At 35.2% G+C, this 13148-nt stretch overlaps 1 protein-coding gene across 1 annotated transcript; it reads left to right on the forward strand.

Annotated features, from left to right (window-relative positions):
• Positions 1-6281: 6281 nt before the first annotated feature.
• Positions 6282-8741, forward strand: LOC131624137 (uncharacterized). Its single transcript, XM_058895116.1, has 3 exons — positions 6282-6753; positions 7183-7757; positions 7926-8741. Exons 1-3 carry the CDS (start codon positions 6282-6284, stop codon positions 8739-8741), a joined length of 1863 nt encoding a protein of 620 aa, XP_058751099.1.
• Positions 8742-13148: the final 4407 nt, after the last annotated feature.

A 13148-nucleotide genomic window follows, 5' to 3' on the forward strand; every position in this document is an offset into this window, starting at 1 on the left:
ACACTTATGAATTGGTCAGGATAGGGGAATAAAACCAACCCATAAATCAAAAGAGCCACAACTTCTTCAAAAGCTAGGTAACTTCTGTTTTTTAGTAGTAATCGAGCCTTTTCCATTAAGAACTTGGCGAGCAAACCCTTGACTCCACTCTTTGTTTCCCAATTGGACTCGATTTCTGACTTTCGTAAATGTAAGGCAGCAGCAATGATTTCAGGTTTTGGAATCTTTTCTAAACCAGTGAAAGGTAATTGATCTCGAACAGGTAACCCAATTAATTCAGAGAACTTTTCCAAGGTGGGTACTAGCTGGTAATCAGGAAATGTAAAACAATGATGTTCGGGATCAAAGAACTGGAACAGGACCCGTATCATGTCTTCTTCAAATGTTGAGGTAACCAAATAGAGTAGGTGACCGTGCTTTTCGGTGAATTGAGCATTTCTGGGAAATTCTGATATTAAGTCCTTAAGTTCAGACGGCACTGTTGAGATGTTGATCCGGATATAATCTCTGGTAGCGGGAGCCATTACCTGTAACAACAGAACAAAGGTAAATTCTTCGATCCTTGAAATGATTAGTGAGAAAATGATATGTTTATGATGCTTATGATGTCATGATGTCAAACATGTGACACACACAAACAAATCAAACAATAGCCTTAGGTTTAAAGGCTTGCATGAGGTTCATAGGTGATACCCTCCCCACTGAAGTTGAGTTGGTTTAAACCTGTCTTAAAATAGTATTCGGGTTCTATGATCCTTGGAGACAACATCTTAATACGGCGCTCGGACGGCCGATCAAAATATTCCTTGAGGATAACTAACTTCGATCAATTTCAAAGCTAGTCACTTAATAGGCCACAAGTCAAGTTCAACTAAAGGTTCTAAGACAAATTAGTGTTTAATGACATTTCGGAAGCCTAACATACTCCTTGATCGTTTTCAAGGGATATCAGTACAGACCAAAGTGTCGCACTAACGGTGACTACCAGATCAACCATATCGGTACATGCCGTACAGTTTCCTTGGTCTATTGTCACATACTTAAGGTATCTCGAGATTCGGGTTAGAATCTTTCACACAAGTAAATTCAATACCCAAACAAACCTTTGAAAAATAGAGCAAACAAGACAAGCAATTGAAAACATCGAAGTGATCTAATCTCTAAGGTAACCCCTTTTGAAAACATTTTGTTTTTTGAAGTCCCCAGCAGAGTCGCCAGTTCTGTCGTCCTCGGTTTTTTTCTCGTGAGATAAGAACTGACTCTTCTTTTATTTGTGAGTTTTAAAAATCAGAGAGTCGCCACCGACTTTTAATTTATCCAATTAAGGAAAGGTTTATAAAAGAAACAGAAAAAGACCTTTAAGAGATTTTGGGTTCGGGGGTAGGTTATACAAAGGGAAGGTATTAGCACCCCTTTGTATCCATGGTTATCCATGGGCTCTTAATTGCTTAGCTCACTTGTTTGAATCATTTGTCTTGCTTTGAAATGCTTGTATGTGGTTTTAAAATACCTTTGTAAATTAACTTTGTAATGATCCTTGTGCGGATGTATACAAAGTGTTTATCTTTCGAAAGATGTTTTGAAAAAAAGATCTTTAACTTCGTAATGATCCTTGTTTGGATATATACAAAGTGTTGTCTTTTTTTTTTTGAAAGTTTTGTTTTGGAAAAACAGTGATATGTGAAACATTTGTTGTTTTGATTTGAGCAAGCAATTAGGAGATCTACCCTAGATTTATAAGGTCCTTTCCCATTTCTTTTAGAAAATTCTCCTTTGACCGGATGTAAACAAAAGTTGGGATTTGTATTTGAAACAGTAGAATTGATTTTGAAAAGAGTAACAAAGGGATTACCTTAAGAGGTGCAAGTGTGATCGTGTTATGATTCAGATATTTTTGTCTTTTTGAATTTAGTGATCTAGCGCTTTAGTTATTATCTTTGACATACACGCAGTTTTATATGTACAGAAATTAAAGTACGGGAATGTAAAATACGGAAAAGTAAATCTACGCTATTACATGGCTTCGGGAGGGGGATTACAATAATAATCGGGAGCACAAAAACTAAAACCCTAAGCTAAATTATTACATTACTTGTGCGAGAATTAAATCTAAGCTATTACAAATTATTTACAGGATTTTGAATAAAGCAAACAAATTACGTTAAAAATAAAATCAAGGAATGGAAAGGGTGGATGATAAAGGAAAAAGAAAGTTTTGTAAATAAGATAAAAAATCCTAAGTCTAAGTTTATTTTAAACCTAAGTTATTTTTTTTGATGTTTTTAACTAAATTAAAAGTCTAATTTAACCTAATTAAAAGACTAAATGATAGAAAAAAAAATCTAACATAATTTAATTAAATCTAAATTAAGTCTAAACTAGTTGTCAATTAATTTTAAACTAAAACTAAATTTTTTGGATTTTTTGAAGTTGTTTTGGAAATTATTAAGCTAATTAACATATAATTATGCAAATAATTATACAAATAATTTACACTTAAAGAGAAAAAATATTCTAAATATGTACAAAATTAGTTTATAATATATAAACTTAATTTAATAAAAAGAAAATATTTTTTGATTTTTTTTGATAGGTTAAGATAATTAAAAAGCAAATATATAAATATATACTAATTAATTAAACAAAATATTTTAATTATTAAGAAAAATAAAATATTTTGTGTCAAAAATTAATAGATTATTTTATCAACCTAAAAATATTTTTTGTGTATTTTTCTGATTTTTAAAACTATTTTTAGATAATTTTGCAAAGAAAATTAAATAAAATGAAAAATATATAAACATGGATCATGTGTGGCTGATGGGAAAGTCCATAGCATGGACTAGCGTGTTTGGTGCGTTGGATTGAGTGACTAGATTAATCATGTGGTCACTGAAACGAAGAGCATGGCAAGAGCGTGGACAGCGTGACACAGGATCCAAAGGATTTGAAAAAGCTGGCGCGCGCGTTCTGACCAACCAGAGCTTGCCACGCTTCATCTTCTTCATTTCAAATTTCTGCAACTATAGGTAAAGGTTTTACCTACAGTTTTTTTCCGTCACTAAAGCCCCTGCACATTAAAAATCAAAAGATATGCAATATAAATACACATGAGACCATGGATCGATTGTAAATGATCCACTGAACACAACCATGGCCTTATTTTTCCCTGATTTTGCCTTAAAAGAGAAACCCCGTTTTGAGCTCATAAAACCCTAAAATGGCATATGCTTCAAACGTCCATGAAAATCAAATTTAAGTTCCAGAAACGTTCAGAGCACCTATCTAAACATAAATATGCATTTACATCTTGCTAAACATGCATGTAAGATTATATTTTGGTAGGTTTATGTTTGAGCAAACCGTGAGCTCTAGGTGCGTGTTCTTGAAGTTTCAATGCTTGCAATTGATCTGGATAAGTTCAGTGAAGTTCAAGGAACGTGTTTGAGTGTTTAGTTGGTATTGAAATTAGCTTAAACTCAGAATTCGAATTTTGAATTTCTTTGAAATTTTCAAGTTGCTACAAGTATGATACAAGCATAGGGTTGGCATTGAATTCGTGTCTCCATTAACTGAAGTGTTCTACTTCATTTATAAGCAATGGAGGTGCTGCAAAGCTAAGCTAAGAAGCATTGATTGCTTTTTGAATTTTGAATTTTTTAATATAAAAACCTTTGAATTCTTTGGACATGGCTTTGAATTTTCTTCACCCTCTTGCTCTAGGCCTGCTATGTACCTTCATGCTGCAGAGTTGAATCATTCTTGATGGCTTTAGCTTAAGATCAAAGCATTGTACCATTATCCTTCACCATTTCTTCTTTAATTTAACTTTAAATGTAATAAAATTAAACTAAAAAAAAAATAAAAATGTTATGGGCCTTAGGTTGGTCGTGGGAGGCCCTTAACATCATTAGAATCATGTTTGGATCATGAAAACTTGGCCCCTTTTGGAAAAAAAACATTTTTGATCAATGTTGGTTTCATGCATTTTCCCAAAAAATAGCCAACTTCAACAAGGCATAAATCCCTCAATTTTGATCATATGAAGGATTTCTTGTACTTTTTAGAAACCTCAAGATGTACTCTTCAAGCTACTTTGGAAACTTTTTTTCATTTGGAGAAGTTATCTTGATGTTATGGCCTTTGACAAAAAACCACTTTTTGTTGACTTTGAAAATGACCTGTAATGTCTGAGCTCATATTTTTCAAATGGTGAATCCAATGACCATGGGATCAATTGCATTTGAAATATAATTGAATTTCCTTCAAAACAAGCTTTGGTTGGAATTTTTTGAGTGAATGAGGAGAGAGTTATGGCCGGTCAAAGTTCAGTTGACTTTTTAGGAGAAAACCCTAATTTTGAAACTTAGGGTTTTGTTGATTTTTGATCTTTTCTTGATGAATTATGATCAACCATTGATCAAATGATGAATATTTTGACAAAATATGGATGTTGACAAAAAATTTATTTTTGACTGTCTGTTGACTTTTCGGTCAAACTGATCGTCTGTTGACAGTTTGAGTTGCTGACTGTGCGTCTGAGTGAATTGAAGTTTGAAAATTTGTATGGTGGTACTTTGAGACATATGGAGGTCCATGAAATCCATTTGAGGTCTCAAAAGACTTGTTCTCCTGAAAAAAACAAAAACCCTAGTTAGGGACTGTTTGTGTAGGAGACAGTTAAGCGTACCTGATTTTTGTGCAGTGCTGAGTCTCTGTTAGGGACCAAATAGTACTAATTTTCATATATTGTTTTTGGTCCCTTTAACCACTTTTCATTCAATAATCACACTTTTATTGTACAATTTAATAATTTTGCAATTTTGTTAAATTTTAGTTCATTCGAATTGTTATTTCACATGTTTGTTAGTTTTGTAGTGCTTTAATTAGGTTTGATGCTCATGGAAGCAAAGAGGAATTACTTGAAGACTTGGAATAGCAAAAGAAGTGCTGATGAAGCCTGTTTGCCCCGCAAACATCCTTTGCCCCGCCAACTGATAGATGCTGAACAAGTCCAGTTTTGAAGTGAAACTGATGTGGCAAAAGATTCCCTGTTTGCCCCGCAAACATTGTTTGCCTCGCAAACAGTGCGCTGCAGAATTTGCTCTTTTATTTGGTTGCCACTTGTCATGAGAGAGGGCTTATCTTTTGAAGAGGAAAAGTTAGTACGAATTAGGGGTTATTTAGGGAGATAAAAAGGGGAAATTAAGATATTCTATTCTATTGTAAACCACACATTGAGACTAGGGTTTTGGAGAGGAAAAGCTTGCACCTTTGTGAGAGATTGATGCTGAGAGCTTCTTCTTCATTCCTCTTGTTGTCAACCATGGTGATGAGTAGCTAAATCCCATTTTGGCAAGATTGGAGGTAGTAGCTATTCTTGTTAACTATGTTTTTCCTCTAACACTTTTGTATGAACTTCATTAGTATTGAAATGGATGAATGTTGTTGTTTTATATTTCATATTTAGATTTGATTTATGATTGAGAAATATATTTCAAGTCTTGTTCTACAACATTTTATCAAGTAGTGGATAAATGCTAGAGATAGATTTATTTGCCACTTTTCTATTTGTATCAATCAATCAAGCTTAATGTATTGATAGTTAGAGTGAGAGATCATCTAAAGATTAATACATTAACTTTCACAACCTTGTTTAGACATAAACATTGTTGAGAGGATACTAGAACATTCTTATTGCTATTGAAGTTATGCATTAGTTGTTAAAGTCACATAGGAGATAGGAATAGTGAAACCAAAACCAATCTTGTCAATCTTTTATTATTGAAACAAGTTTTATTCTATTGTCTTATAATTGTCTTAATTAGAACAAATAGCTTTTCAAAACAAAACAACTTTGTTATCTTTCGAACTTAAAATAATAGTAACTATAGAACGGCGGTAATATCACCCAATCTCTGTGGATACGATTTAAAAATATTTGCCTTGAATATACTATTCAACAAATTGGCGCTGTTGCCGGGGATTGGCGTTTGATATTGCAAGCATTGCAATAGTTCATTGTTTTAAGTTTGTTACTTTATTCTTAATTCTTTTGCGTTTCACTTGGTTTACTAGTTTTGTAGATCCTTGTGTATGCGAGAAAAAGCTACCGAAGAGCAATTTCATTTCGATCCCGAAATTGATAGAACACTCCGAAATTCAATAGCAAGACACGAAGAAGAAGGAAGTTAGCCCAAGAGAAGAGACAAAGAGAAGAGGCATCTACTTCTTCTAACAATCAAATTGAAGTGGTAGTTGTAGACACTTTTGAAGGAGACATGGCGGGTGTTGTTCCAACCGAAATGTCCGCCAATAGTCCAAGACGCACCGCCCAATTTGCACGCAATGCTCAAGGTGGAGCAAATACGGAGATGAAGACCGGAATCCTCCAACTTGTTTATGCAAATCCATTCACCGGAATGGATCATGAGGATCCTTTCGCACATCTCACCAAATTTTATGAGATTGCGGGTTCAACGGGGGTTGATGCGGCGAATGAAGAATCATTGTTCAAGAGGCTATTTCCACATTCATTAATTGGGAAAGCTAAAGAATGGTATCTTGATCAATTACCAAATGTGATGACGGATTGGAATCTATTGGAAGAAAAGTTTTTAGAACGATATTTTCCTCAATCCCGATTCATGGAGGCCAAAACGGCAATCGCGGTGTTCAACCAAGGAAGCAACGAATCTCTTAATGAAGCGTGGGAAAGATTCAAATCCATGCTTAGAAAATGCAAGGGTCATGGTTTTGATGCTCTCACACAAATTCACATCTTCCGCAATGGGCTTCAACCGGTGCACAAGACACTTTTGGATGCTACCCCGGGTGGATCTTTAATGTCAAAAAGCGCAGAGGATGCAATAATGATAATTGATCGTATGGCACTCAATGACCTCCAAACTCAACATGATAGAAGTCCATCACAAAGAAAGTCGGGTGTTCTTGAATTAAACACCAATGATGCCATCCTTGCTCAAAACAAGATTCTCTCTCAACAAGTTGAGTTACTCACTAAGCAAATGTCGAAGCTTCCACAACAAATGAAGGAAATTTATGGGATGCAAATGACTTCTCACGTAGCAAGTTGTGAACTTTGTCAAGGTGACCATCCTACCGGGTTTTGTCCTCCTCCTGAGGGTGAAGAAGTGAATTATGTCAACAATCAAAATCAAGGTTATCAAAGGCAACCTCCACCTCACAACAATCCTTACCAAAGAAACAACCAAGGATTCCATCCTTCAAGATTCGGCAATCAACACTATCAACATCAAAGTCCTTATCAAAGTTCAAATCCACAAGGCCAAGGTCAACAATCTCAAGGTGGAAGCTCAAAATTGGAAGACACTCTTACACAATTCATGCAAGCATCCATGGCTAACCAAAGGAGCAATGAAGCGGCCATAAAGAATTTAGAAAATCAAGTGGGCCAACTTGCAAAGCAATTGTCCGAGCAACAACCGGGAGCATATTTTTCCGCCAACACCCAAACCAATCCAAAGGAGCATTGCAAAGCCATTGTTACAAGAAGTGGGAAAGAGGTGAATAGTGGTGTAAATGAAGAGTTTATAGTGGAAGATGAGGAGGAAGTAATAGTTGAAGATGAAGAGGAGGAAGTGATAGTTGAAAATGAGGGAGAAAAGAGTGAGGAGAAAATTGAGGAAGAATTAGTTGAAAAAGAGCGGAAAGAAAAAGAAGAAAGAGAGAAGAATGACAAAAAGGTGAAGAGGAATAAAAAGAGAAATGAGAACGTGAGCACAATTCCTCTCCAATATCTACCTTACCCGCACGTGCAATCAAGGAAGGAAGACGCAAGGCGCTACGCTCGATTTATGGATATATTTAAACAACTTCACATAAATATTCCATTTTCCGAAGCATTGGAGCAAATGCCCAAGTATGCTAAATTCATGAAGAAGATGCTCACAAAGAAAAAGAAGTACACGGATGAAGAGACAATTGTGCTTGATGCTCATTATAGTGCAATTATTCAAAAAACTCCCCCAAGAAAGGAAGCCGATCCGGGACGAGTCATTTTACCGATCACCATTGGAGGTAACTACATTAGTAATGGTTTGGTTGATTTGGGGTCTAGCATCAATTTAATACCTTTATCCGTTGTCAAGAGATTGGGGAACATTGAGATGAAACACACCAGGATAACTTTGCAACTAGCCGATAAGTCTATCATTTCACCATATGGGGTTGTACAAGACATGCTGGTAAAGGTGGACAAATTTTTGTTCCCGGTTAATTTTGTGGTAGTCGACATGGAGGAGGATCGTGATGTGCCATTAATACTTGGAAGACCATTCATGAAGACCACCCGAATGATGATTGATGTCGATGATGGGATTATGAAAGTAAGGGTGCAAGATAAAGAGGTAATTTTTACTCTTTTTGAGTCTATGAAGCCTCCTAAGGATGAGCATGACAACTTCCGAATCGATGATGAAAAAGGAGAAATTATTGAGGTGGAGAATCAATTTCACAAGGAAAAGGACAAGGCAAATCATGAGGGAAAGACTCATCACAAAAACTTTAAAGTTGGACAAATGGTGCTTGTGTGCAATTCAAGACTCAAGGTGTTTCCTAGCAAGTTAAAGTCAAAGTGGTCGGGGCCATTTGTTGTGAAAGAGATGCGAAATTATGGAGCCATTGTGGTGGAGGACCCTAAAACACAAGAAAGCTGGACTGTAAAGGAACAAAGACTCAAAGTCTACCACGATGGATAAGCAAGTCGTGATGGTGTGTCATTTCGCCCGTCGAGCCGTGATGCATCATCGAACCGTCGAGCTCGAACGACGTTAAACAAAGCGCTTATTGGGAGGCAACCCAACGTCGTAAGTAGATTTTGTTATTTTCATGGATTTTCTGTTTTGTAGGTGTTAGATACTTGTTTTTGTAAGGAGGTGGAAGTTAAGTGTAAAAATTGGCATTTTTCAAAAATTCAAGTCTGTTTGCCCCGCAAACATTGTTTGCCCCGCAAACAGAGCACAAACAGTGAGCAAGCCAATTTTACAAAGAAAATTTCTCCTGTTTGCCCCGCAAACAGGTCAGCCAATTTTGAAAAAGAAATTTTCATCAGTGATTGCCCCGCAAACATTGTTTGCCCCGCAAACAGAGCACAAACAGTGAGTAAGCCAATTTTACAAAGAAATTTTTTCTTGTTTGCCCCGCGAACAGGTGTTTGCCCCGCAAACACTTCAGTACAAAAAAATTCCACTTTCAAAAAAAAAAAAAATTTGCTTTTAATTTAACCTAGTTTTTTTATTTTTATCTTTTATTTTTACTTCTCTCCTCTCACTCTACCGCTCTCGTCCTCACTAAACTCATCTCCCATTCTAATACCCTATCTTCACCCACATTCTTTGGAAGCGGAGTATGATGCATACGTTAATTGGCCTGTGGACAGGCCACTTTTCATGGGGGGTGCAGGAGGCAGCGGTACCAGAAATGAGGACGACACAATGGAGGATGTGATCGGGACAAATGGTGGTGGTGATGAAGAAGAGGATTGAAGTGGTGTTGTAGCAAAAAAAATTTTAGTTTATTTTTATTTTATTTTAGTCGTAATTCTGTTTTGTTTTGTTTAGTTATGGTTGCACCTTTTGATTTTTAACTGTGTACTTTATGGTGGCTCTCGTTTCACCATTTGAACATCTTTAAGAATTGCAATTTTATTATTGTGGTTTAATTGTGTGTTTGGGCGGAAAATGATTACCCAACTTTTCAAATTGTTGTTTTTGTTTGATTGTTCTTGTACAAAGGAAGCTTGAGGAATCAATGGGAACGGACAAGAGTTGATGTTGTGAACGCTTCGAGTGGCAATGATGAGAATCGGTATCAAGGAAAATTAAGGTACACTTTATCGCTCTCTAGACTTAACATGATTAGTTGATGGTGTGTGCAAATTGCTTAGCATAAATTCCTTAAGTCACATGTCATTTTTGAATCAAAATGTAGAACTTAGCCAAGTGAGGAAACTTTCCATTGTGCACTAAATGCGGGATGCCGGAATTTATTTCAACTCATTTTTATCATGCTAAACCATGCATTATTCTTGTTTGTGAAAAGTGTGAAAGTGATAGAGGCATTGTTTGAATTTGAGAAAAACCACTTGACCAAAAAGTTAAATCAATTAACCTTGTGAGGAGTGATTCTTAGTTAACCCCTTTGAGCTTATATTAGGATTCATGTGATTATTGAACATGTGTTGTATGTGAATCCTAATCTCTTTTTTTTTCATTGAAACCTTCAACCGCAATGGTTGCAATTTTGCCTTGTGCCTATGTCTATGTAGGGAGCATTGTTGTATCTAATATGGTTTGAATCCTAAAGTTGGGGAGAGTTGATTGAAAAACAAATGAAAAAGTGGTACTTAGGAGTTTTGTGGTAATAAGAAAAGAGCAACACATTTTGAAAGTATGGGGCAAGAAAAAGAAATAAAATCGTTCCAGTTATGTGTTGTTGAAAAATAATGAAAAAGAAAAGAAAAAAAAAAGAAAAAAAAAAGAGAAAAAGAAAGAAAAGGCGATTCAAGCAAGTGTTGTTGTTAAGTGAATTGATAGGAATGCTCCCTTAGGATAGGCATTTTTGTTTAATTTCCCTTTAATAAAACCCTTTCTTTGTAACCCAAGCCACATAACAACCTATGAAGCCCTCTTGATTCTCACTTTGCACTTAATTTTGAACTTGTTGTGGTGAAAGCATGATTTGAGTTGTTGTTGATTTAAATGCCCGGATGAGTGAAAGTGGACCCTTTTGTATTCATCATTACTTTAATGTGTGTGTAGGTTTGATTCAATTTTGACATGTCCCTTTTGGAATTTCTTGATAATAATTTGCACTTTGCCATCATTCTTTCTCATGCTTTGTTTTAGCATTGTGGTGAGTGTACTTTGGAAAGACTTATACTTTTGAGCCACTTGAGTGTTCGATTACCTTGCCATCATTCTCTTGTGCATTGCTCTTGCTACTCTTGTGAATTTTTGTTTAGGGACAAACAAAATGGTAAGTTGGGGAGAGTTGTTAGGGACCAAATAGTACTAATTTTCATATATTGTTTTTGGTCCCTTTAACCACTTTTCATTCAATAATCACACTTTTATTGTACAATTTAATAATTTTGCAATTTTGTTAAATTTTAGTTCATTCGAATTGTTATTTCACATGTTTGTTAGTTTTGTAGTGCTTTAATTAGGTTTGATGCTCATGGAAGCAAAGAGGAATTACTTGAAGACTTGGAATAGCAAAAGAAGTGCTGATGAAGCCTGTTTGCCCCGCAAACATCCTTTGCCCCGCCAACTGATAGATGCTGAACAAGTCCAGTTTTGAAGTGAAACTGATGTGGCAAAAGATTCCCTGTTTGCCCCGCAAACATTGTTTGCCCCGCAAACAGTGCGCTGCAGAATTTGCTCTTTTATTTGGTTGCCACTTGTCATGAGAGAGGGCTTATCTTTTGAAGAGGAAAAGTTAGTACGAATTAGGGGTTATTTAGGGAGATAAAAAGGGGAAATTAAGATATTCTATTCTATTGTAAACCACACATTGAGACTAGGGTTTTGGAGAGGAAAAGCTTGCACCTTTGTGAGAGATTGATGCTGAGAGCTTCTTCTTCATTCCTCTTGTTGTCAACCATGGTGATGAGTAGCTAAATCCCATTTTGGCAAGATTGGAGGTAGTAGCTATTCTTGTTAACTATGTTTTTCCTCTAACACTTTTGTATGAACTTCATTAGTATTGAAATGGATGAATGTTGTTGTTTTATATTTCATATTTAGATTTGATTTATGATTGAGAAATATATTTCAAGTCTTGTTCTACAACATTTTATCAAGTAGTGGATAAATGCTAGAGATAGATTTATTTGCCACTTTTCTATTTGTATCAATCAATCAAGCTTAATGTATTGATAGTTAGAGTGAGAGATCATCTAAAGATTAATACATTAACTTTCACAACCTTGTTTAGACATAAACATTGTTGAGAGGATACTAGAACATTCTTATTGCTATTGAAGTTATGCATTAGTTGTTAAAGTCACATAGGAGATAGGAATAGTGAAACCAAAACCAATCTTGTCAATCTTTTATTATTGAAACAAGTTTTATTCTATTGTCTTATAATTGTCTTAATTAGAACAAATAGCTTTTCAAAACAAAACAACTTTGTTATCTTTCGAACTTAAAATAATAGTAACTATAGAACGGCGGTAATATCACCCAATCTCTGTGGATACGATTTAAAAATATTTGCCTTGAATATACTATTCAACAGTCTCTGCTGATCATGTGATTATCAGAAGACTTCTAGAACAAAAATCTTGGAATTTTGAAATGCAAAAGATTGATTTGATTGATGGTACAAAACACGGAGAATCGTGCTGTCAGCGGGTTTGACTGTCAACTGGCTGTCCGGGCATTAACGTAACAGTTAAAGTGAAAATTCAACAGTTAAAGTTAATTTTTCTTTTTGTTTTTTGTTGTGTTAATGGTGAAAATTTATTTACATGAGTTGTTAGAAAAACACAAACATAATAAATGAATAAAATATACTGTACGCGAACGAAATTACCGATAATAACCTTGAAAAATATTTAATGCACAGAAAAATAAATATTTAACTGGCAGAAAACACACATAATATTATCTTAATAATTAAACGACAGTACGATAGATAGTACGACATTTAATATTGACAGTACAAATATTACATAATATAATGAACAGTACGACAAATAAAATGAACGGTACATTATTTGAAAACGAAAGATACGACAAACTTTAAAAATGACGATTAAAAACCCATGCTATAAATAACAACATATAGAGTATCGGGAGTGTAAGCAACCCAGGTCCGCATTTTTCAGGACTATGCACACAGAAAAAGGACATGATCACCACTAAAACAGTGATGACCATAAGAAAACACGTATCCATTCACTTTGCCATTTTTGCTGGGGAAGAAGAGAAAATATGAGGTAGAAGTTTGAGAAATGAGTTGAAATTTGATGTGAGAATTTATGGAAAAAATGAGAGGTATTTATAGAGTGAAAAGAAGGATAGAGACGTTGGGGAATGAAGTGATTCCGTACAAAAAAGGAAAATTTGAGTGGTAGTAGGATTTGAAAGAAAGTGTAT

This window comes from Vicia villosa, unplaced genomic scaffold (genome assembly GCF_029867415.1).
Source record: "Vicia villosa cultivar HV-30 ecotype Madison, WI unplaced genomic scaffold, Vvil1.0 ctg.000106F_1_1, whole genome shotgun sequence".
Classification (NCBI taxonomy): domain Eukaryota; kingdom Viridiplantae; phylum Streptophyta; class Magnoliopsida; order Fabales; family Fabaceae; genus Vicia; species Vicia villosa.